The 26119-nt window shown below is 38.4% G+C and overlaps 2 protein-coding genes across 8 annotated transcripts in view; one reads left to right on the forward strand and one right to left on the reverse strand.

The window, feature by feature from the left end:
* On the reverse strand, positions 1–26016 carry FBXO8 (F-box protein 8). 4 transcript variants are annotated; one of them, XM_077815486.1, is made up of 7 exons: positions 25816–26016; positions 21761–21798; positions 15229–15565; positions 13261–13387; positions 2845–2963; positions 1484–1680; positions 1–586 (listed from the first exon to the last, which is right to left on the reverse strand). In XM_077815486.1, exons 2-7 carry the CDS (start codon positions 21774–21776, stop codon positions 399–401), a joined length of 984 nt encoding a protein of 327 aa, XP_077671612.1. In that variant the 5' UTR covers positions 21777–21798; positions 25816–26016; the 3' UTR covers positions 1–398. The 4 variants fall into 4 exon arrangements, with proteins under 4 accessions (XP_077671612.1, XP_077671615.1, XP_077671611.1 ...); XM_077815489.1 differs by lacking the exon at positions 21761–21798 and adding an exon at positions 24455–24495; XM_077815485.1 differs by lacking the exon at positions 25816–26016 and adding an exon at positions 24455–24495.
* CEP44 (centrosomal protein 44) overlaps positions 25922–26119 on the forward strand; it is a 45101-nt gene continuing 44903 nt past the window's right edge. For all 4 annotated transcript variants that reach the window (XM_077815479.1, XM_077815478.1, XM_077815477.1 and 1 more), the window contains exon 1: positions 25922–26098. In XM_077815479.1, coding sequence (XP_077671605.1) covers positions 26020–26098 — 79 coding nt within the window. In that variant the 5' untranslated portion in view covers positions 25922–26019. The remainder of the gene's footprint in view (positions 26099–26119) is intronic.

Raw genomic sequence — 26119 nt, forward strand, 5'->3', positions numbered from 1 at the left:
TAATGATTATAAATCTCTTTAGTTAAATATGTACACATTACATGGTATTTTAAAAAATAATGGAACTGGTTAAAGTTTTCAAGCAAATCTAATGCACAAATCCACCATCTTGTCAGCTTTAGATTGTAATGTCAGTTTAACATTCATAAATGGCTGTGTCAGACTAATGGCACTGCTTTGTGCAAAACATAAACAAAATTAAGAAAAAATTCACCAAAATCCTTCCGTTCCCATGGTAAATTTCTAAAAAAGGTAGTACATACAACACACATTGTGATTGTATACAGAGGTTAGAATGACCAGCACTAATATAACCCCCATATCTACAAAATAATTAACTCCTTGGGAAGCTTTAGTTTTTGTAAACTACTAATTCTTAGTCCTAGCAAATTGTGCTTTTAGGCAGCCACGTGGCCAATAAGGTAGATGTTGTCATAAAGGTGCCCTACAAAATCTTCACTAATGTTCTGAGCAGCACGTCGTGTGTTTCGGATAAATTCTCTTTTTGACATTTTGTTCTTCACATGAGGGCTGGTAAGATCAATGGAAAGCAGAATCAAAGAGTAGCATAGTACATAAACTGCATCTAAAGAAAAGAGAACATTATGAAGTTATTGTTTACAGAACCGTAAGTATGGATGGCACTTTACAGGCAACTAAAATTACCAGTCCCTGCTCAAGGATCTTATAATCTTAAGGGCTTGCATGAATAGATATGCACATGTGTAACTTTACTCACATGAGTAGTCCATTGAAAACAATTTATTATTATTGAAAAGTTATAATAATGCAGTGCTAAATAAACACCAATGAATTTATTTATATAGAGAGAGTATCTAAAGTGTGCAAAATTCTTTACAAACATGAAGGTAGACTGATCCCTTCCCTGAAGAGATTTCACTTTAAGGCCCTGATCCCACAACTGCGAGGCACATTCTAAAGACTAAGTATGTGAGCAGTCTCACTGGGTAAAATCCTGGCCCCACTGAAGTCAATGGCAAAACACGCATTGACTTCAATGCGGCCAGGAATTCACCCTATTTGCCTCAGTGGGATTATTCACAGGGTGTAAAGTTAAGCTTATGTGTAAGTCTTTACAGGATCAGAACCTATAGAGACCACAGTGATAAAGGGCAGACAAGGGTGAAGGGAAAAGACGCAACACAACCATTTTTTAAAATCACTTTTTGTACATGAAAGTTGTTTGCCTGTCTGGTATGTACAAGAGGAAAATCAGTAAGTCAAAAGTTTTTTTTTTTTAAATTACTATTACTTGTCTGTATTACTGTAGCTCCTGACAGGTGTCTGTTTGCTTACTGTATACAATATACGCAGACCTGACCCTCTCCCAAGACTAATCTTTCTACTTTTAGAAAATTTTTAATTGGACCCTGATTTAAACCCACTATGAAAAGTAACATTTTTCAAAGTATATGTAGATAAATATAGACTGATTCAATGCACAGAAGTCCTCTCTTCTTACCAGGGCTAAGGCCAAGTTCTCTCATCAAATCAGGATTACAAGCACAGAATCTGTGTGAGAACTTTGTTATAAGAGTCTCAAGATACTCCCCACGCTCCTCAGGGGCATGAATGTGCCTGAAAAACTCTCTCAGTGCATTTGGCAAGAACTGATTTCTGAAGTTGTGCAGTGTCACAAGGTCATCCAAAACATCTCTCCTGTTTGGGGGGGCAGGGGGGAAATACAAAAAACATTTAGAGAAATTTCCTTTCTACTGTTTAAACATGAAACAAGGTTTCACAGATTAAAATGAAGATTTCTTAAAGAGTCTTAATTATAGGTATTTTCTGTCATGAGAAAATGAAAAAAAAAATCCAACAACGATAAAGCAAGAATAGGAAACACACGTTCCTCAGACTCCTACCACAGCAGCGTACAGATCAGCCTAATTCTTTAGAGAAATTATAATAAAAGCAGTATTCTAAATTTGTACACACACACACAGAGTACAGAGGAAATTGAGGCTGCAACAATACCTGAGAAAACTAAGGAAACCATAGTCAAAGGAATAAATATACAATATGTCTTTCAGGGCCTATGTACATTAACAAGCAGTTAAGGCAGTACTCTCTTAAAACCAGGCTCAGCTAAGGTGATATTCACTGATGGTGCATAGGGCTGGCATAGAGGCCCTCCGCAACGCTCAGCTTCAGTGGGAATGCATGCTCAGTCTATTCCCTGAATATCAAAATGGCTTGGTGTGCAAGGGAAACTCGGAAGCAAGCCAGGGGAGCGGCAAGAGAGCCACAAATGTACTGATCCAGTGGCTGAAAACGTCCCAACTAGGGGTTGTGGAGCATCAGCATCCAGAATTCCAGCCTATGGTCTATTCTTTTGCACACCTACAATTTCCACGCCCCAGTCTAAACACAGTGTCTTGCTTAAAGCCTGGTTACTCATTCTTTCGGGAGGAAAGGTGAATTTCATTCTTAAGAAACAAGAGAAAATATACATAGCAAAATATTAAGAACAACTTTCCAATGCTAGAGAGTGCAAAGATCTCCTATGTAAGGTGACGTTCCAATTAAGCTTGGAACTGAAAACCTGGAAATAAGTACACTATCTGACCTTTACTAGATCAACACAGTATGCTTATATACATATAGTGGTGCACGCACACACATGCTAGAACGGAGTAAATGTTCTGCTTTAGGAATAATGTATTTTAGCTGAATCTCTGTTTGAGCTCTTAATTCAAATTTTTCTAATTAAAGATTATTTTTCGTTAGATTAGTACATGTAAGAAGAGTGATTACAGAAAGGTGCTACAGACTGAAAAAAAAGGAATATAGCATTTTTTCCTCATTACAGATTCAAATTACCTTTCATCAAGATAGATCCTCAGTTTCTTCCAATTTAGTGTTCTTGTACAAAAGATAAACTTAGCTATTTCCTTTGGTGAATCATCCAGTATACCCTTGGACATAAAGTAGTTAACTCCCTGAGACAAAAAAGGACATTTTTATATAAATAAAATTGGTCTTAACAATTCTTTTATGGGCAAATATTGTAATGAGTAATATTGGAACATAAGCCTGCTAACGTTTTAGCATAATACCTCCTTCATCCTCTAAACAGCATTTCAACATGCACAACACAATCTAAAATTAATATAAATCAAATGCAAATAAAATTAATGCAACATTATGGTTGAGATTTTACATGTACTAACAGTAGGAAATTCAAAATTACACAGCCCACAGCAAGCATAATTTGATTCTGTTGTATTTTCTCTTACTATTTTTCTGTCATATGTATGTACATGGTGATTAAATTATGTTTGTTGTAGGGACCATAATTTATAATTTCCTAATTATGGTGCATATAAAAATCTTGGCTTTTTGCCTTTATTTTTATCTAAAGCATTGATATCAATGTTCTTCCATGTGTATGGAATCACATTCAAATAAATGCACTATATACATTTAATTAAATGTATAATAACTCAAATAATGCAAGTGTGTTTATTCAAAGTGCAGATCAAGATACACACACATATACATATAGTATATATGTATAAAAAAAATCCAACAGCACTCTGCCTCTCCCTAATTAAAAAAAAACTAGTTTAGAAAGTGACAGAATGAACATATATCATATGCTATCTATTCAATTATTTATTACTTCTACATTACAACCATTTTTTCACACTTTGCCAAGCACACACTTTTCACTAAGAAGTATGTACATGCCAAATTTGAACATGTAAATACAATATTTAAAATCTTTTTGGATGCTTTTCTTGAATTCAAGTATCTTAAAGCATGAAAAAATACTTTTGTCATGGTCTTATAATTCAAAAGCAGTTTACTGCATTTTAACCAAAAATTTTGGGGAGGGGTGGGTAGAGAGAGAAAAACCATGACCTATTTAAACGCAGAGCATAACTTTTTTGGGAAGGGGCTTAAACTCAAATTGCGTCTTCCGCAGTAAATATGGCAACACAACAGTGATAATATAATGCTGAAATATGTACCAATGTGCAATCTAATGCGTTATCTTAATTTGATTTAGACATCAGTGTATCAGTGCAACTCCCTAAATCACCAAATAAGATAATCCTTACAATTTTTTTTCCATTATAAATCTTCTGATTCCAGGTACTTTACAATATATTCCAAATTTCCCCTTTTGGATTAAATTATATCTATAAAGACACAGTGGGGGCAACCTAACACTTTGTTTATAAGCAACCTTCCCAGTGATGTCAATTGAAGTTCTGCATAAATAAGGAGTGCAGGACTGAGCTTTTAATCTGGAAAGTTATTTTATAAAAAGTGAAACAGTTAAGTAAGACAGAAAAGCTGAACCATGTCAAGCAAACATGATTCTAGAAACTACACCTTGAGATGATGATCAGGGACTTAAGAGACCTGAAAGACTAGCACACACATACACAACACACATAATATGCTACTTAGTCTTTTTTTTTTTAAACTGGTTCATAATTTGTTTTTATATTTGTGGAAAATGTTACCTGAAGTAACATAGTTCTTTAGTTATAATCGAAACAATGTTTTAAATATATGCAAAAAATTAAATATATGCAAACAATTTTCTATTAGGAACAAGGAATCTAGGCAACTTTAGGGCCTGATTCAGGTAAGCATCCCTATTCAGGGCAGCATTTAAGCATGTGTTTAAATTAAAGCATGCACTTGAGTGTGTGCTTAATACCCATTGACCTAATTGGGATTTATCTAGGCTTTTCCAAATAGGAATGGCCTTAAACACATGCTTAAGTGCTTTTCTGAATCGAGGCTTAAATGGGAAACTAAAATGGATTATCAAAATGATTAAACAATTGCTCACTGATGCCTCAAGTATTTTGACAATTGCTTAAATAAGACAAAAAGCAAAACATCAACACTACAATATCTCATTACATCTTCTGTTTAACTCTGCCTCCTTAATCTTGCACCCTGATTCAGCAAAACATTAAAGTAGGTGCTTACCTATAAGCACGTGCTTAAAAGTGTTCAGGTGAACTGGTGCCTTGCGGAATATCCTATTTTTAAACAAGCTGTGTCCTCACAGCACTTACTCTTCTTACTACAGGGTGTTACTAAAAGAGGGAGACATTGGACAATCGGAACAGATATGGATTTACCATCTACCTTCACAATGAAAAAAAGTCACCTGTTCTACACAGACAATCTGAACTTGTTCTCCCAGAACTGGGAGATGCTGGGAAATATTTCTGTGCTATATAAGGCTCTTCAGAACCAGCAGTGTGTTGTTGGTACTCATTATACAAGCGACCAGCTCCTCATTTGACATCCTCAAACCCACCCTAGCTCTGCTTCCTTCTTTTATTGTAACTTCTTATGCCACTGCCATCTCCTCACTCATTTCCTTTTCCTCTTTTTCACACACACACAAGGTGTGATTGCATATTCATTCCAACACAGTAACAGTGACACTTTGGAGTTACTGTTATTTCGCCTCAAATAACAAATAATTTGAACCAAACTGAAATGGTTTCTTTTAAAAGATTTTCCCCATTTTTTGTTTGCTCACATTGAGTGAAGGTTATTTGTAAGGACACTGGACAATCTGCTCGCTAAGTGTGTAAACTGTTGTATGTTTATGGCATCTCCATCACCTTCCTCCCCAACAAAATAAATCACCTTTGTTAGATAAGCATGTTTAGCTATGAATGGACACTATTCGAAGGGCATAATTCTACAAGGAAGCGAAAACTAAATGTCAGATAATCCGCTTTAAAGTCCCATTGCACTGATCCATCTTAAGCTGGCATCTGAGGATTTCCCCAGCAAAAGGGAATCCTTGGCTGGAGTAAAGCCAGTCTATTGAGCTTTATGTCACCTGTTTCTCACCAATTTTTGGGTAAGAGTGGTTTAAGGCTGGTGGGGGTACACTGGGTGGGGTAGAACAAGGACAATATACTCTGGCAATCATGGTCTAGTGAAATGGTCCTTAGAAGACCTCTCCAGCAGCCATGATTTACAGCAGTTTCATGGCTGCTCTAAATTGTGTTTGTGGCCAGCTTTGTCCTTTGGCTATCCTCAGGACTGGGGGCTTAGAAAAGGTGATTTAGAACTACCCGTGTCTTCCTTCCCCATTGTGCTGTTTATGAGCTCAACAAAGCCCAGGATGCAATCCTAAATTTAAGAAGGGCAATTTAAAGTATATGCAACTAACAGTCATCATGCTTGACTAGGGAGGCAAGTAACTATCACAACAGGTTCTAGTTTATGGTCACTAGTTGTTCATGTCACCCCTTTCTCGTGTTACCAATTAATTTTGATGCAGTTCACCAGTTCTCATTTGCATTCCCTCTGATCTTTCCCCTTTGTCTTTAGAATACCTCCATCTTTCCTAAATGGATGTCTGAAATTGTGCAATATCGATTTAATTTTTCTTCATCAGCATTCACTTCACTCCACATTACTGCAGTACTCCTGTGGTTGTTTTCTTCTCTACCCATAATATTTTCAATACGCATGTTAGACCTTTTTAGCTACTTTTCATCCTCTGCCTTAGGGGTCCAGCATCCGTCACACGTATACAAAGATGCAAATTCCATGCTGGTTAACCTTTGAACGCTGTCTTTTCCTCAAATTTAGTTTCAGATGTACTCAACATGCCAAAGCTAGACCATTCAAGATTTCTTGGCATACTATTTCTTGTAGCACATGGAAATGGATTAAAAGTAATAGATGCACAGCAGGAGAGTGGACAATTTACATGCGTGAGGGGGCTGAGATGCTCTTTGAAACATATCTGGGTGATTAGCAGACTGGATTGCAAGGATATGTCTTGAAAGAGGGAAGATCAGATTGGAGGAATTTATTCGAGATGCCACTCAGAATTGTAGAGAATCTGGTTACTGGAAAGGGACCAGCGTTGGACAGCTTTTATTTTTATCATTTGTTTACAGCTATATTGCTTGTAGATATATTATGGTAGGTATCTTGTAGCAGCTATTACAGATAATTAAGGTTGCAAATGGTTTACATTATAACAGCTCTGTTTTCATATGCCTATAACTTTCTGCAACTATTCACCTTTTGGGCTGAAGTTTTCTATGCTTATGCCTGATGATTTGTTTTTTTAAAAAAAGTTTGAATAAAATTAATTGACAGTTCTGAGTTATAGGACAGTGAAGCACATTTTTGCCAATGGCATTAATCACCCTCCCCTCCCCTAAAAAACCCACCCTAACTATACTTTTCTGATCAAGGTTAATGCAAAAATTGGATAAAGTTTAACATTTGGCATACATAGTTCTGAGTTTTGTGCATTTGCTTAGCTTTTAAAATACGTTTGAAATAAAGAATCACTACTGAGCAGGTCAGTGACCATCTGCTAAGATTTTTAGCACATTTTCATTAACTATTCCCGTATGTGACGGCATGGGACATTCTCTCTGCTGGAACTCATTAGAGAGTTCACGTAGAAGTAGGGGCTGCTGTTCTCAGTCTGCTGCTAACACTATTAGTATGAATTAGTATAGATTGTAAATGCATCATTGATACACATAACAAAAACTACGAAGTATGTTCTCTCCACAAGTTTTACTGCACTCTACAATTTTCTGCAGATTGTAATCTTTTGCTTTATAAAGACTCTAAGAATACCAGACTGGGAGTCTAGTCCCAGTTCTGCCATTGGCTCACTATGTGAAGCTAGGCAAATTGCCTCCTCTCTGTGTGCTTCCTCTGCCAAAAGGGGATAATGATGTTTTATCTGCCTTTGTAAAGCACTTTGGGATCTATGGCTGAATACTATATACATATTAAGTATTATTCTACTGCACTATAACAAAGATACGGCCAGTATAAAATAAACAGTTGCAGTGTGACTGCTCTCTTCGGTTTCTGCAAGGAGTTATCTTCAGCTAAACGATAGGCCTGATTCTACTTAACTCAGCATGCCTCCTTCACAGTGCCAAGCATTCTCAACTCTCACTGAGGTCCAATGGGGGCACTCATGCCACCCCCATACAATTCACCTCAGTATGCTGTATAATTGAAAGCCTAACTGGCAAAATGGAAATAGTAAATCCAGGTATTTTACTTTTTTCCACTTTTTTTTTTTTTTAAGCAAAAGATTTCAAAAGCAACACCATCTTAAAACTTTAAGGTGCAGTTAACATTTTTTAAAAGTTAGAAAATAGAGAGGTTAAAGCTTCAACAGTAATGTAAGCTCAACTGCTTAGATTGTAAGCTCTTCTAGGGCCTTGTGTACAGTGCCTAGCACACTGGGGTCTCTCCCTGACTGGAATTTCCAAGCACTATTCTGTTCTTCTGGTTAAATGTTAAGCTTAATACATGACTGTTTATGTACTAAAACGTATTCCATTAAACATATTAAAAGGCATAATGTGTCAACATTACTATGGATTATTTATATGAGCATATTAAGGTTCAGAAACCAATCATTCAGGAGTCAAGAAATGCAGATATAATGTTGAACATTCAATTTGAACTCTACCTCCTGGTGCATATGGCTTTAAAACACTGTCTTTCAACATGGGAGGCAGAGGAGATAGGGTACTAAAGTGGGATTCATAAGACCTGGGTTCTATTCCCAGCTCTGTCACTGGCTTGCTGAGTGACCTTGGGCCAATCACATCCCCTCTCTGTGACTCAGTCTGCCCATTTGTAAAATGGGAATAATATTGACCTACTTCGTAAAATGCTTTGAGATCCACAGATCTATATATCACTTTTTATCTGTAGATCTCAAAGCATTTTACAAAGTAGGTCAATATATGTACGTTATGGATTATTTTTAGCCTAAAAAATTAAAAGTTACCCAGCTTCCAGAACTTGCCATTTCTTAGAATTAGAGCTTTTTGACTTGACATCTCCTGAATATAGACTTTCTAATGTGGTTCAGCACTCTAGACGACTCTGCTTTTCAGTGTGACATATGACATTATCCTGCAGTATCCTCCACAAACCTAACTGAGTTAAGCTTAAGTATTTTAGGAGTTCTTTGTATTAAAAATGCAATTTTTAATGTAATATTAAGGGATTGTATATAAATCCACAGAGAAAGAAAATTACAACCCTTTGAACTAAGAACTAAGAACAGTGAGGGTGGTTAGGCAAATTCACTCAGGTTGTAACACCTCCAAAGAACTTCACCACCTGGAGAGATACTGGCACATACTGGTTCAAACTGGATTCTCCAGGCACCAACAGACCAAAAACAGACAAAAAAAAGAAAAAAAAAAAAAAAAAGAAAAAGGATTTTTTACTACGTAGGCTGATTTAAAACTGACTCCAAGTCCTCCTTCTGATACAGCAAGTGGACAGGACCTTTGGCCCAATGGGGAGCCTAACCCTAAGGGAAGGGTTGAAAGATCTTTGGCCCACTGAGACCCCATAAGACGTGGATGCTATTTTTGAGCTGAAACAGCGATGAATTTATGACCACGGGAAATACCTGGGTGGGGTTTGAAGGACTAATCACCATCCAAAGCTTTTGTTGGAGTTAGGGAGTCATCTCTAGTCAGCTTATTAGCATGCATGTAGGGGTTTTCTGTTGTTTTTAATTTTTTTCTGTAATGCTTTTACCTGAAGAATAAATATGCTTGCTTAGAAAGAACTAAGTTTTGTAACTGAACTTTGGCAATTACACTGTGTGCTGCCTCTGATTAGAGAAGTGATTCAGACATGCTTAGGAAATCTGTCTTTTGCTGCACAATATAGTATGGGGACTGTGCAGCCTGGAAATGCCCTGGTCAGGAGGGACAGAGATGCATGTCTCCACTCAAGAAAGGAGTCATCTGAGTGTCCTAGAGCCTAGCGTGGGTGCCCTTGTGGGACCACAGAGGGGTAATACAGATGCAGTTGCCCTGAAATGTGACATTCAGGTCAATTAAAAAAAATTATAAACTACATACATATGATATTCCACTTCCAATTCTCATAACTTTAAGGCAGCTGAACATTTCCCTCTAGCTTATTCCTTAAAGATGTATAAAACAAACCAATTTGATGTTTTTACCATGAGCTGTTAAATTAACCTTGCACAAGAATTTGGACAGAAACAAATAGGAAAGGGAGTATTTTCTGCACATAAGCTTAACTCTAAAACAAACAATAAACAAAACAGACTAATCAATTTTGCTCAAAACTTCTGAAAAAAAAAATCACTTCTAAACTGGAAAGCATACAAAATCTCCCTCACCAACCAAATCATGAATTAGTCTGACAAAATTAGGAGCAATTGAAAAAAAAAAAAAGGAGGAGGATGAGAAAGTAAGCTGAATGTCCAACTTAAGTATAGACACACTATACTCACTACAATTTAGGACATTATTATATTGTATGGGTGAAATCCTGGGCCCACTGAAGTCAATAACAGTTTTACCATAGACTTCAGTGAGGCCAAAATTTCACCTTTTATCCAAGAAGGAAAACATTAATAAAACCAGGAATTCAGTAAAGACTATTAATGTTAGGAGTAAAACAGAAATTGGGCATCTTTTCTGAGGCAAGTGTTCTCCCTCCCACCTCCACTTATCGTTTAAGTGCATAACTGTGCCTCATAATAATTTTGGAAGCATACTTTATGATTATGATTATTTTAGAGAGAAAGTTAAATCTACCCATGACACCTCCAAACTTTGAGTAATAACTGCATGATATGGAATGAGTATTGTGCGGGAAAGTTTCACACACTGTACATTATTTAGAATAATATATTGGCAGAAATTAAGTTGGCCTATTATAAAAAATAATTCTCAAACTCTTAAAATTCTTGATACACTTGGAAGTAAAAAACAAAATAGATTTTAGCTATGAGGATACTGCCAATGGAATAAAAATTAAAAATAAGTCTTGCACATGCATAAGGAGGTTATGTTATGTGTAAACACGTGGTCAGGCACATCTTTCAGTAGAATGTGGTCACCTGCCATGAATTATGCAAGCTCATGCACACATTCAATACAGCATATACAGCAGATTTCACAACGCCATGCACACAACAATGGCGAACCAGATAATCCTACCACAAAGTGTGCAGACGCTCTCCCCCACCCCGTGAGCCACTGCTAGCTCTGGAGCTGTTGCTGTGGAGCTTGGTTACCCATTTTCATGACATGGGCGGTGTCCTTTGGAGAATCTTGCTCCTGTGGCCGTAAGTATTCTTATTTTTACAATATTTTAATCAGGTCTGTTACTAAATGTAAAGCAGAGTTGGGCAGGAAGTTTTTAGACACAGGATTTGTAATAATGGAATGTCATTTTATATCATATCATATCAGTCACAGTGTCCTTATAGTAATAATTCTGCCAATATCACAGTTGTAAACAAAACAAACAAGTGAATGTTCTTGGAACTTTCAGACCCAGAACACTTCCTGCCAGGGTATGGTGCTCCACAAGGAGAGAAGACCAGAAGCACCTAGGAGATACTATGAAATTCCAGGCTCTCAAGGGACCTGAAGCTGACTGTTCATATTTCAATTGACAAATGGACCATCATGAATTCTGAAGTAGCAAATGTATTATAAAAAAATTAATATATAAATTAGCCTATTTTATAGAATATTTACAAATTATTAATTTTCATTTAATATAAAAATTACTTATTTGTATATAGTACATTTTATTCTAAAGAATCCCAAAGTGCTTTACACTACACAAAAATTACTTTACCGCTAAATTGGAGCGTAACTGCACATTGCAGTTTAGGACAGGAAGTGAAGAATAATATTATATCCAATTAAAACTGCAGGGGGAACTGTATGTAGGCAGAGCTGTTACCAGATTTAGGACTTGGCCTGGCCTTGGCCTAGAGTTAGCACTTGTACTCTTGTAAACAAATCTTAAATATCTCAGTGTAAAGTTTCATTTGTAAAACTTCTTCTCTAGTAGTATCTCCACTAAGATTATTTTGGAAATTAATATATGAATCATTCTTAACCTGAGCTGCAAGATACCGATAACTTCAATGGGAGTCTAGAGTATTCTGCCCTCTTCTTGTACAGTATCAAAAGAACTGAGTATTATATTTTGTCATCTATAAAAAAGGGCATGGCTTTCAGCAGTCCAAGAAAAAAAAATGTGTGCCAGGGCAAATGAGACTCAAAGAATTTAAACCAAATCACTTTGCTGTATTGGCTTATATGACTGCTTTATCATTTTGTCCAGAAATTGTATGTTAACATTATCTGTATGATACTGGCATAGCGAATCATTTGTTTCTAAACGTAAAACTGATTTATCCAATTACCACTTGTGTGTCTTTATTATATAAATATACTTAGAAAGTGAAAACTCAGTTTTGTTCAGGGTGATTTACCATCTCTTTGCAGGAAATGTGATGCATGAGGAGTCTAATTTTATACACAAGGGAATATTTTCAAAATGCTGGTGGGGTTTTTACCACGTATATCCTAGGTTAAACCTGGTTCAACTCTCAAATTTCTCCTTACACAAGCAAAGATGTGGCTAGATTGGGAAAAAGCAGAAGTTAATTCATATAACTAATCAAAACCAAACTAATAGCTAACTTTTGTTTAGTTCTGAGATTTATTTAAAATAAATGTACATATTTAACGTAACAGAATGAGTTACGTTTATTAAAAAGGAATCATTCAGAAAAATAAAAATCAGTTCTATTTACAAAAGTTCAGCCTTTAACAGTTTTGTTCCATTAGTGTAATTTTATAGTATATGTTATAGGCAGGGTAAGTTAACAGATATTATTTCAACATTTGCACCTTGAAATTGGAGGACTTATGAACAGTGTCCCCACCATCCTAATTCAATTGGTGTTCCGCTCTATGGCAGGTTTCATCTGCATTTAGGGCTTGATCCTGCTCCACTGAAGTTAATGAGAGTTTCGGCATTGACTTCAATGAAAGCTGGATAAAGGCCATATTACATAATAAGATTTTTTAAACATTTATTTCTGTGGGCATATCACAACCATTTTTGAAACTGCCCATGGTCTTATTTACCAGGATCCCACCCCCATGTCAAGATGTGGTTATGAATTTCTGACATCTGTTAGACTGCTGGGCAGAGTACTTATGAGTCAAGCAAGTAAATGATATGCCTGGGAATTGTAAGCATAAAAGATCAGTATAGGGCCATAACTTAGTATTCAGGATTCACATAGTACAACACAGTAGCCATTAAAAATTGACTTCTAATGTTGCTACAAGTTCAATGGTCTCATGTACAGTTTTTTTTAAACTGTATTAAAATTACTGCAACTGTTATTGATGTTAGCAATACTCCACTTACCTCATCAGGGTTGGCATTAAAGGTAAGACTGCCCTCATCCAGCTGCATATACAATCTTCTAAAAGAAAACCCTAGAGGTGGATTCTTATTGTATATAGAGCAGTGTCCCCAAGTGGATTTGCACAACCTACCAAAATAGGAATAAATCTAGTATGAAAATACTTGGCATATTGAACAATGGGGATAAAAAATATTGAATAGCTGCTCATTAATTGATAACCAGTCATCCTATGCACTAAATGAGGCAAGGCCCTGTGAAAAGTTATATGGGATCACGTAATTAATGACAGTATTATAATCCATATGCACAAGGGAGCTGAATAAAGTCTGCACAGATGGTGTTAATTCTGACATTTCCTAACATTTGAGTGCTTGACTATGTAACCTAAACAACATTCTTACATTTTTTTTCCCATGTAAATGTATAATATACCTCAAAGGAAAAAACAGAAGAAGATTCAACTATACAGTATAGACTGAAGAGCTGATTTCTTTTCTTCTTCCTTTAGTCTTTATGCTTTATGTATACACTTTTATTTTAATGGGAATATCTGTGCCTAGTCTAAGATTTCTATGGAACCAGGACAAAACAACAGTAATACCCAGTCACAAATGGACTCATGTTAGGTCATGTGAGAGGGCTTGCAAGTTTTGGTATTTATACATTTACACAGCATCACTGGGTGCAAGAAGTGCATCACTGCACCTTTCCACTGTAAAGTGTAAAATTGCCAGATGTTTAATTCTTGTGTCTAGGCGTGGTGGTAGTTGTTGGTTCCTTACTTCTTCCTGACCAGATGAAGATAAGATGGCAAACTGTTTTTAACAGCTAAAACAAGTTTTAAAATCACACACAATATGAAACAACCAACCAACCCAGAATGGAAAGGAAAGGCAGAAGGAGCCCACTGGCTGAAGCAAAGTAGAATTGACCATGGCACTATAAACCTGATCCTCAGCCTCTAGAAGCTCAGTCCAGGCCAGGACTCAGTGCTGGCCAGAGCCTGCTTGCAGTTTCAACTACATGTTCATTTAATTTGAAACTGGGTCTTACAAAAGGATGACTCTTATCTGAACTTTGTAAAATCAATTTTTATAGCGTTTTAAATTTAAGTTCTCTATTTTTGATGGAGACAATGGATTCCTGACTTTTCTCATTACTGACTACATAAAGGTGATGTGGAATATAGACTTACTGCCACTGCAATATGACAATTCCGCTTTACTGCATCAATCCTTTCTCTTTGTTGATGCTTTTCCGTTTAGATTCTATATGCTGAACTTAGACCCACTGTGCACAACAAAGGTTAACATTTTTGTTGTCAGGCACGCAGTGGGCAATGAAAAGCACCTGTAGAGACACCAGTGTGCTAGAGGGCTTGTCTTCATTTCAGTGCTAAAGTGAGCATAGATAACTCAAGCTAATGCCTTTCTAGCTTGAGTGAGAATGACAACACTGCAGACAACACTTGAGCAGCACAGACTAGCTGAGTTACCTCTACATTATCAACTCCAGCATCGCAATCACTTGAGCTTCAACCCACATCTGTTGATGGGCCAGCTAGCTCAAATTTAAAGTACCACTGAATCTGAACTATAATATTTTGTGTGTGCATGGGGGGAGCTGGATTAGGGGCAAACCTTGAATTACACTGCAGTGAAGACAAGCCATTAGTCTTCTTTCTAGAAGTGACACCACAAACAACAGAATGATTATAATTTTCACATGGATCTCTATTTGCACTGGGCTCAGATTTTCCCCTGTCAAGTCTGAATTGATCTGGGTAGTATTTGTTTGGAAAAAGACAAATAGGAAATCCTTAAAAATATATAAAACAGTTAATTAGCATGAGTTAAACAGTAACTTTTCACATTTGAAACCTTGTTTAAAAGGGTAAACAGTGTGACAACCAACAATCAATCTAGTAATCCTCTTTATCCCATGCAGATGACCCCACATTAACTTACCCTTGCCAGAGAAGCTCATCATTAGCAAGATCCTGCCAGACACAAGAAGCCAGGCAGAGGTCAGTTGCATTCAGATATGACAAAATGGTAAAACTAAGCTCAGGGGGCAGCATTTCCAGGTTAATGAATCCTTCTTGTTCTTTAGATTTTCTTGTTTTCAACAGATGATAGATGTCAATTCCTCCTTGGGCTTGTTTACGGTGGCTTGTGTTTGAAATGCTGTTAGTAGCTAATCTTCTACCATTTTCTCTGGTGAGATAGCCTTGCCCACTGTATCCTTGGTGTTGCAGCTGCTGGTTCCTAGCCACTCTCCACAGCCCCTGACCCATCTGCGAGCCTGTGAGTCATAAAATCCAAAAGAAAGGTTATTTAGAAAAAAACCTCAGCGGGCATTTTAATGGCTGTTAAGGAAATTAGCTTATACATTTACAGTTGCATTGGCAATTTATGAAAAGTTTTGGGAAATATCTAGTAGATATTGAAAAGCTGAATAAAAGCAAAGGTAGAACTGACTTTCAAATAGTAAGAAAAGAGTAACCTTGTCAATTATTATGCCATAAGTTTATCTCTGTCCCCAGTAAAATGAACAGCTACAGAGAACCAAAAAAGTCAATGAAACTTAGAAAATAAAATTTGCCAAACATTATTGCAGCTCTGGACAGAATTACAAAATTCAGGGCCTGATTCTGTAAATACTACTGAGCACAATGCCTACTAATAATGCTCCATTCAACTCAACAGGACTTGCAAGAGGAAGCACCATGTTTGGAACTAGTGTTTTCAGAACTATTTGCAAATTAACTCAAATGGCCTGTCTGGAAACAATGTAATGCAGACTGAGACTATACTCAAGAGTTAATGATAAATGGTAGTGCACTGTCATGTGGGGTAGTGTGTAGTAAAGGCAGGGATTGGTATTAAGGTAAAATCTAACAACTTTGGAATCTATTCTAATTTAGGAAGATCTGCAATTATTGGTGAAGACAAAGAAATAATACTAAGATCGACTACTATTATTAATTTATTTAGACACAAACAATGCACTGTTTCTTTGTCTTCAAAATGCTCCAAAAAGAGAAAGTGGATTCATCTTTAGCTCTCATGGTTACAGACACAAAAACTTAATTTTATGTGTGTGTTGCAAACAAAATCAGATTCCTATGTATTCAACTGAGTCCAAGAACTGGGCTTTTTATAGCAGTGGTTCCCAAACTTGTTCCATCGCTGGTGCAGGGAAAGCCCCTGCTGGGCCGGTTTGTTTACCTGCTGCGTCCACAGGTTCGGCTACCCGCGGCTCCCATTGGCCGCAGTTCGCTGCTCCAGGCCAATGGGAGCTGTTGGAAGCGGCAGCCAGTACGTCCCTTGGCCCGTGCCGCTTCCAGCAGCTCCCATTGGCCTGGAGCAGCGAACCGCGGCCAGTGGGAGCCGTAATCGGCAGAACCTGCGGATGCGGCAGGTAAACAAACCAGCCTGGCCTGGCAGAGGCTTTCCCTGCACAATCAGCAGAACAAGTTTGGGAACCACCGTTTTACAGATATACAAAATACTGTCAGATTTGTAATAAAATCAAGTGCTGACAACTCTGCAACATACATTTGTAATGTGATATGGCTATAAAAAGACCAATCTCGAGCTGCATTTAAAGAAACATTGTAACACAAATTAGGGAGGTATAGTTCTTCTCAGTGTAGCTCAGGTGTGACTGCACCTGGATTAGTATGTTTGATTCTGGGCATTTTACTTAAAACGTATTGAATGGGAGTGAGTTCACAGAAAAACAATTAAGATGTTAAAAAACAAAATCAGATGGCTAGGCTGGAGAGTCCGAAGAAACCTAGAAGAGCTAATCAATGTGAAAAAAAAAACTTTAGAAGAACTAAGGAATGATTAAGACAAGAAACATGATAAAGGTCTACAAATATCTGAAGGATGTATTCATCATTGCTAGTGAAATTATTTGATGATTATGATGAAAGGGGGTATAGTTAGAAGTAATAGGATGAAACTAAGAAAAATGTAGGCTGAATTTTCAGAAACATCCTGACAGTAAGATCTGTTATGATGTGGAACAGTTTTCCAAGAAGGTGATAGAAGCCCCTTTGCTTAGAAAACTTAAAAATCAGACTAGGTTGAAACACTAGAAAAAATGTCATTTTCTGTTTTCCTTCACTCTCTCAGCTAACACAAGTTATTTTCTTCTTCTTCTCCTCTTTCTTTCTTTCCTTTTTTTTTTATTAAAGATTGCAATATATTCTTCTATGGCAAGTTTTAAATATCATGAGATTTAGAAAGGGTGGGTTGAGGACTCTATTTTTTTAAATGTGGAATTTATGTTTCAGTAATAAAGAGAATCTTCATCACAACACAAGGCATTGGTCAAAAGGCATCCAGGCCTTTCTTTTCATCACAACCAACGTTGTACTTGGCTTAGCCCTCTTTTTACCAGCATCTTGGATGTGCAGCAGCTGTGTTTGTGACTTCTTTTCTTACTTATTGCTAGTTAGTTATGCTGTAGAGTAGTAAATGCAGCAGATTCTGAAATCTAAGTCAGCAACCTTCTGAACTAGACAATTAAATCTCAATGACAAATATTTCAGTAATAACTTGTATTTAATCAAAGGGACAAGGAAAGTAGTTAGCTCACAAAGTAGGCCACACTTGAACTCACGACCCACATCAGGAACGTTCTTTGAATGCTAGTATGTTTTAGAACTACACAGTGAAACAGTCTTATTTTTATACCCCCGCTATGATGGCAGAACATAAATTAATAAGCACTCATTCCAGAGCTCTGCAGTCTCCTGTTGCTGGTGCGCGCACTTTCTCTCTCTCTCTCTCTCTCTCTCTCTCTCTCCCCCTCCCTCTCCCACACACACACACACACACACACACACACAACACATCTGATCTGACTTGTGCATTTGGACACTGGTCTGGTAGGAGCTCACATGCATGCTATTATTCATATTCGGGTAGCACCTGGAAATCAGAATCAGGGATCTATTATATTAAGGGCAGACATATGATTAAATGACCCCAAAAGAGCTTAAAAAGGTAACCAGTAGGAAACTAACAATAAGAGAAGGTGGCGAGAGAATGAGGTTAATGGTCACAAAACTAAAACATTAAATTGTTACAGAAGCTTGCAAAAGTGGGATATTCAAGCTATTTTGTTTTTTATTTCTGCCCATTTCTACTTTTTGAACTCTTGAATGGTTTCTATTTCTACTGGAACGTCTGTCTTTTTTTTTTTCTGTTTAAACCTCTTATTTTTACATAAACACTTCTCTCATTATATATCTATATACATACACACATACATCTTAGTGGGGAGTGGGTGCTTTTAGGAGGCTAAAAAACACTGAAGGAGGGAGCGAAAAATGAAGAAGAAGAAATGGATGGGAAGAAAAAGCGTAGGCATGGAGAAGAGGGAGTAGGTGAGGAAGAGGGTGAAAGTTCTGGTGAGGCAACCAAGTAACTACCATTAAACGTCCATTGAAAAGTCCATTAACTGCAGCTGAAGGAATCTAAGGTCAAAGTAACAAATTCAAGAAAATTTAGTTTCTATGTCAGGTGTGGATAATGGTGCCTTCCTCCCTTGCTTCTGCTCTTGCTGAGGCTGGGGTCATGAGGAAATGTGATCTTTACAGCTGTGAGATTATGGGAGTGGGGTGGGCTGTATAGTGGAAGACACTTGCCAGAATCTGGTATCTTGTGCCTTCATTTAGGCTGAATTTTGAAGGACAGATCAAATTGCCTCAGATCTCTGTCAACAGCCTGCAAGATTAGCTGGCAGGCTTAACAATTCCAAAATTGTATTTGAGTGGGAGGATCCTGTCACAATGTCAAGACACTGCATCAGAATGTGATGACCTGTCATGACAACACCAAAGCTATCAATGCAAACATTACATCACTTCCCCAGGCTTTGTGAGAAGATGTTTGTGAGCAGCAGCAAAGCTTAAAATGAAAGGAGGGGCTGGTTGCACTAACTTATTAAAGACGTTTGATGCTTTCCACTATAAAACCATGATTTTCAGTTGCTAATAATTTTGTCAAACTGTAACCATTTGGGTTGAAATGCAGGTATCCACCTCAGGCTGAATTTTTGGGGGGATAATTTCAACCAACTGGTTCAACCATTTCTAATCAAGGCTAGGAAAAACATGTTCCCCCATGTAACAAAAATTGGCAACCTTTACTTTGCTGTAGCACCCCTACACTTTGGATCAGGGACTTGAATGGGGTAGGGATGTGTATTTTGTGACCTGCAAAAAAAAGCCACCCAAATCTGGCCAAGTTACAAGCATCTGAAAAAAACCACAGTTTGCACATGTTCAGTAGAGACTTGCTAGAGCTTAATAGCTAAAATCTCAAAAGAATCCTCACTGAACCTCTCAAAAGAATCCATTCTCCTTTCACAACTACTAGTGCTGACCAGATGCTGTGTGTGCCATTCCCACAGTGACTGAGCATGCTCCAGCACAGGGCTATGGGGATTAGAAGGATTCTTCCTCTAATGGCTGCTCTGGGCCTGGGATGAGCATCAGAACTGAAGCCTGTCTCTCCTGCACTCTTAACCCCCTGCTGGCACCCCATATGTCTCAAATGCACATGCGACAAAAGCCAGTTGAGAGTGAGGAAAAGGAGTAGATTGAGACAAGAAATCTGGTGAGATAGGGACTGGAAGAGGAGGGAAGAGAGACTGGGAGCTGGAGGGAAGAGGACTAGGACTAGCTGGGCAAGGAGACTGGGACTGGGACCTGCAGAGGGAAGACTGGGTCTCGGAGCTGGTGAGGGAAATGGAGGCAGGGACTAGAGACGTTGGCTGCGGGGTAACACTGAGATTGGACAAAGCTGGGGGAGTGGAGAGAGACTGGGACTAGAAAACAGTGTGGAGAAAAAGAAAGATCTGAAAAGGATCTGACATAAGGGGATAACTGGGACTGGCTGGGCTAAGACTGTGGCAAGATGCTGGGGAGGAGGGGAAGATGTGTGTGTGTGGGAGAGAAGACTGTGATGGAATATGGAGCCTGGGGAGGAAGAGTGGGAGGGAGTGGGGGAGGGAACTTTGAATTGGACAGGTTGGGCAAGGGTACTGGGTGCGGTGAGGGGAAGAGGCTGGGAGTAAAGAAAGGCATGAAGATTAGGACTTGGAGAGCAAGATTGGGGTGGGGTAACTAGGACTGACTGGGCAAGGTGGCTGGAACTGTGACAGGAGCCAAGAGTGGGAAAGAGACCAGACAGGGGAAGGGTGAAGAGGCTGGGTAGAATGGGTCAAGCATGGGAGGAAATAAGCCTACTAGAACACTCTCCCTTGTAGAGCATGAAATGGAACCAAGATTCCTGAGTCCACATTTTAGTCGTGTCAGTAAATATATGGGAAATCCACTGGCAAAGTGCATCTCATCCCCCTCTAGTACTGGTCCATACAGGGGATCACAACCTACTATTGCTATGAGTTACTCCATTAATTTAAGTGGCTGAGGTCACTGCAGAACATCTAAAGGTTCTAGCCATAATGATGACTATGTGGATGTCAATATGACAGCACCTAATTACATTTCTGTATCTTCAATTTACCTTTTTAAAAATCTAGGAAATTATATAAAAGATCCCCTGCAGTAAAACAATATTATTAAGGTTGCAAAGTCAAACACTCAAATATTATAAGATGCCTGTGCTACATGAATTTGTCCCCTTTAATTCAATCACTGGGAACTGTGGATGAAAATATGAAGTATTATATAATGCTATAAGTACACTGAAAACTCAGGTCCTATCTGTCTCAAATTAGGTGCCCAACATAAGTGGCTACTTTTGATTTTAATCTCTCAGTGCATCAGTTCCCCGCTTGTAAAATGAGGATAATACCATCCCCTCACATCATGGGGTGAATATAAATTAATTGTGTGTGAAGCACTTATATACCATAGCGATTAGCACCATAGAAAAGACCATGAAAAAAATATCAATAATTCTGTCTTCAGAGCAGGTTTTGAATTCAGTAAGGCATGGGGTCACACATTGAACAATAAAGATAAAATCTGTTGAACAGCTGCTCATTAGTTGAGTACCATTTCCATCACTGTACACAAAAATCAAGTGTAACAGTAATGTGTTTTCAAATGCATATTTAAACTGAAATATAATTCATATACAGCCACTACAATTAATCCAATTTTTCTCTCCACTATTTTAACAAGCTGTTTCTATGAACTATAAATATCACTATATCCATTTAAAAAAAAAAGTCCTCTAGCAAAAGGACCAATCTAGGAAAGACCTGAAGTTGATGATATGAACATTCAACACAGATTTGTTCTTCTAAAAGTGACAGGGTCATCAACATTTACAGGAAGGGCTCCACCAGGTTTTGGGTCACATAACTAATTCAAAGACAAATGCACAAATAGCAGCTAGTGAGAGAGGTCTCATGGATTTGAAGACACAGCTTCCCTTTTCCTAGACAGGTTTTAAACGTAACTAAAAACTGAATGAGATTTGTTTTTCAGCTGTATTAAATACTTGCCTTCCCATCCCTTCATCAGTTTTCTTCTTCTTAAAAACCTTAATGATAAAAGACAGTCATAGGTAATTGCTGTTTGCAAGTTAGAAAGTGAAGATTTTTAACAAAACTAATTCCAGAAGTAAAATCCAGAAAACAGCTAGATTTTAAATTTCTTGATTCTGAAAAATTCTAAGCAGTTCAATATTTCCACATAAAAGCTTCTTAACCAGGTAAATCTAATTTGTTTCCTCACATAACTAGAACAGCACGATGTATATTTCTCAATTCAAAAATATGAAAAGTTTTCTCTTCCTTGATCTACTATTACTCTCTCAAATCTACAACATGGCTTACTGAGTTTTACTAGACTGGACAACAGATTAAACCAGCACATGATCAACTAATCCTATTGTAAAATATTAAGCACCTATTTTAAAACTGCTTAATCACAGCATGTATAAAGTGACATAATCAATCACATACATATGAGAAAACAAGCAATTTACTTCTGCCTTTCTTTGAGAGGAACACCTAAGCTTAAAACCAAAAAACCCTCAAGGTTGTTAGCAGCTTCAATCTAATTCAATAGCAAGTAATGATCAAATTAGGAAGGTATACTTTTGAATTTTTCCTTCTTAATGTATGTAATGCAAATATAATTGTAACCATGAAAAAAATGTTCCCAACTTAGTGCAAGTCAATATTTTAAAGTGACCAGGGTTGGTGGGAAGGGGCTTATGCAGGAGTTTCTGGAAAATTTAAGTTTCATTTAGAAAAAGCAAGTTTTTAGCCCTTAACCTTATAATGAGAACCTTCTGAACATGGAGAGAACATAAATGTAAATGTATCTTCCTCACTCTGGAGGCAGATTGAAACAAGAGGTAGCAACTGCTTAAGGCCTAAATCCTGGTCCCAGCACACAACCTGGGCAGTTGTGTTATGGAGCTCCTTTGGGATGGAGATCATCCTGAAGGGTTGAGTTGCTCAGTGGCTATTTATCTCTTCCACATGGTGAAGAATAACTGGTGGTTCTGTACAGTGGCAGATTCACCAACTCTGCTGCTTCCTGTCCTGTGATTAATATTTAATTCACAGAGGCTCTGGAGTTGAGCTCTGTGGTGCCTTGTAGGCTATCAGAACCCTGCCCCCTCTCCTGCTACTGCACAGTCTAGTGGAACTCCATTTGTTTTGTGGCCACAAAGGACAGGGAAGGATTGACTCTAAGAGGCTTTAACTGTTTCCATTAATCTCTATACGGCATTACTGCTGCAGTTTGTCTTATAGCAGTCCCTAGATATGCCAACTGAGATTAGGGGTCCCCTTGTGCTAGGCACTGTACATGTACAGGTCTTCGAAAATTGGTGTGTTGCTGGACCTGTGGGAGACTTCAGCCATCCCCAGCCCTGCATGTAATTTGAGCATTGGCAGCAAGTAATTAAACTTGCAAAAACTGTAGATGTAAATGTTAGAGGCTCTTTATGTTCAGAACTTCTGATGTCTTTTTGAGTGAATAGATTACTATACTAACAGATAAACAGTAATGTTAAGCTTAAGTCTTAAGCCCATCAAAGTCTAACAGCCTCTTGTAGAGTCTAATATATCCCCACCAGTGTATATATCTAGTGACCCTGTCCTCTGAGAATATCTTCTGACCTGTAGTTCTTTGAAGCAGTGATTATCTTTATTTTTGCACATTGTACAGTGCTGAGGATATTGTTGGAACTAAATAAATGATCAAATAATAATTAGATAGGAGATCAACACTACTGAGGTGTGAAAAAGGAGAACGTAGGGTATGGGAGAAGAATCCTCTGGGCTATGAAAAGTGTGAGGAGAATCCCACAAATTAAGATTGCTAACTCAAGCTGTCACTTTTTCCAGTATTACAAGATGTTGAAAGACCATTTTTTTTCCAAGTCTGAGTATTCAAGAGAGGTTTACAAGTGAGAAATAAAGAGCATTATCAGAAATAGGGCATTGAATGATCACGCCTTCTCAATTATCTAGTGGACTTTAACACCGCCAGGTAAACACTCAAGTTTTTTTTTTTTATACTAGCTTCTGATCCTCTGCAAAATGGATTATCTGTCTAAAGGTAGTACTTGTGTTCATAATGGTTGCAGGGGATTAAAGCCTTCCCTTTAGCTGTAAGTAAAGCATGGAAAAAGCAGCTACACAGGGTTTTTATACACAAAAACCAGTTAACACTCATTTATAATGAAAGAAAATAAACATGTTCTTCGTGCTCCTGATAATCTTTTCACCTCAGAAGTCAGACCACAATCACTTCTAATCAATTTCACATTAGAGAGTAATTATGGCTGATATCCAAGGATACAAATGCAAGAAGTATGGCAGAATATTTAAAAAAGCATGTTCTTTGTGAAATACTCTCATACTTTTATGGAAAGATATCAAAATCTGTTTAAAAAAATCAAAATCCTTCACTAAAATCTTACTCATTATAGGAATGATAAAACAAAGAACAATAGGTATTTTAAGTTAAATACCAAATGAGCAGATTTCACAGATACGACAGATTGAGACACATTTTAACTACCTAAACACTCACTGATCATCATAAAGCCATAAGATGTAATACATTTGTAGCTAAGAGCTTATCTGCCATTTGTTAGATCTGGTGTCTTATTTCCCCCCCATCAAGCAATTATTTTCAGTTTTGCAGTAATCAAGATGAACACTTTAGAAACTCACTATTACATGATGGGTAAATCCATTTCTGGGCATAAAAACATCTGAGAGAAGGAGTAAATAAGAGTAAATGTAGTTGTATTATATAAAATAATAGCCAGTTTAATTTTCTACTTGAAAGTCTCCATCTTTAATGTTTATACCAAAATAAATCATTTAGGTGTATTTCCAAGACCTCAAAATTGTACACTGTTCCCTACCTATTGAGACTCTGATGGATTGGCCTGCCCTTGTGAGTAGAGGAAAGCCAATAACACTTGTTTATATATTCACTATCCTATCTACCTTTTTTCTGTACAGACTATCACAAGTAGGCCCCAATCCTGGACACAGCTTCTGTGTGCTACTTTATAGTAAGTATTACATTGCTGGTGTGTGCTGCAGAATACTAAAAGTCAAACCGTGGTCTCACTGAAATACCATATTGTCTGAACTGTGTGAAACTGCAGTGACGTACCCTATAATGCTACTGGCCTGTGCTTACATCAGTGACTGTTTTGGTTCAAGATAAATCCCAGTTCCTTAGAGCAAATTTGAAAATCCCACCACTTCCTGAGCACAAGGGCTAGAGCACTGTGCACCTTCCCCTCTAGTCAGGTATGCAGGTCATGAAGCATCATTAATATTACTACTGAACATGGATGTTTGGAAGCCAAAGGTGCATTTATTACAGAGTTTTTAAAAAGTTTTTCAAATGACTATTTTAGTTACTTAAAAGATTATTTAGTTTCCTCATGTCCATGATTGTCAGAATTGTCACTATCTCCTTGGGAAATCCAAAGCGCCAACAGCCCCTTTCCCTTGCTGGGGACTCCAGGCAGCCCCCACTCTAGGTTACACGTTACTCACACACGCTGCTCCGAGCAACTCGGAATCACGATCAACCTGTTGTATCGTCACCTATCTGCCCCCGCCTTCAAACCAATAAAGCTCCCACCCATGGACAACAAAGGAATAAAAGCCATCAACCCCCCCCCCCCGCTTTTCCCCCCGCAGCGCTCTAAGGGAGAGGGTGGAGGGATCACTCGCCCATAGGCAGTGAAGGGGGCGTGCGTGTGTGCTGGCAGGGGGTGCCTTGTGTTGTGCTGGGAGGGAGCTGGCAGTCGCGGGCACGGCGTGCGCGGCGCGGAGCAGGCAAGAGCCGGCCGAGCAGAGGCTCAGCGGTCACCGAGCAGCTTTACGGTAACGTTGCTCCCAGCGCCAGCCTCTGTCTCTCACCCAGACACAACCGGGCCGGGAAAGTTCCGCCCCTGAGCCAGATTGGCCCTTTCAGACAGCCCCACCCTAGCGCCGACCTCTGATTGGCCGCGGCGCCCATCACTCCGTACCGACCCCACGGACCAAGCTCGGGGGGTCTCTCGTACCTCTCCAAGCTCCGATCCCAACCGCCGCCGCGACGAGCCGAGTCGGTGCGTGAGCCTCGCCGGCTGGGAACAGACTCAGGAAGCACCGGGCACGGGGAGGGGGGAAAGGGGGAGGGAGAGGAGAAGTGAGCCCTTGCGCCGCCGTCGCTGCCACCGCCCCCTCTCGCTCCTGAGTTTTGACGTTTGCTGTTGTTGCTGGAAGTGATGTCGGCGCCGCGAGAGTTCACAGAAGTGGAAACTACTGTCAGATTTGTGTCCGCAGATTCTGCACAAACCGACTTCGGTCAGTGCCCAGAGTTAAGTA

Source organism: Eretmochelys imbricata, chromosome 4, assembly GCF_965152235.1.
Source record: "Eretmochelys imbricata isolate rEreImb1 chromosome 4, rEreImb1.hap1, whole genome shotgun sequence".
NCBI lineage: Eukaryota > Metazoa > Chordata > Testudines > Cheloniidae > Eretmochelys > Eretmochelys imbricata.

Bases quoted from the DNA above. Each gene is read 5' to 3' on its own strand.
- FBXO8 (XM_077815486.1), bottom strand. The intron at 1,681-2,844 runs GTAATTTGAATC...CCCCCCAAACAG, and splicing joins AGGATCTATCTTGATGAAAG to GAGAGATGTTTTGGATGACC. The intron at 587-1,483 runs GTAAGAAGAGAG...TCTTTTCTTTAG, and splicing joins AGAACTTGGCCTTAGCCCTG to ATGCAGTTTATGTACTATGC.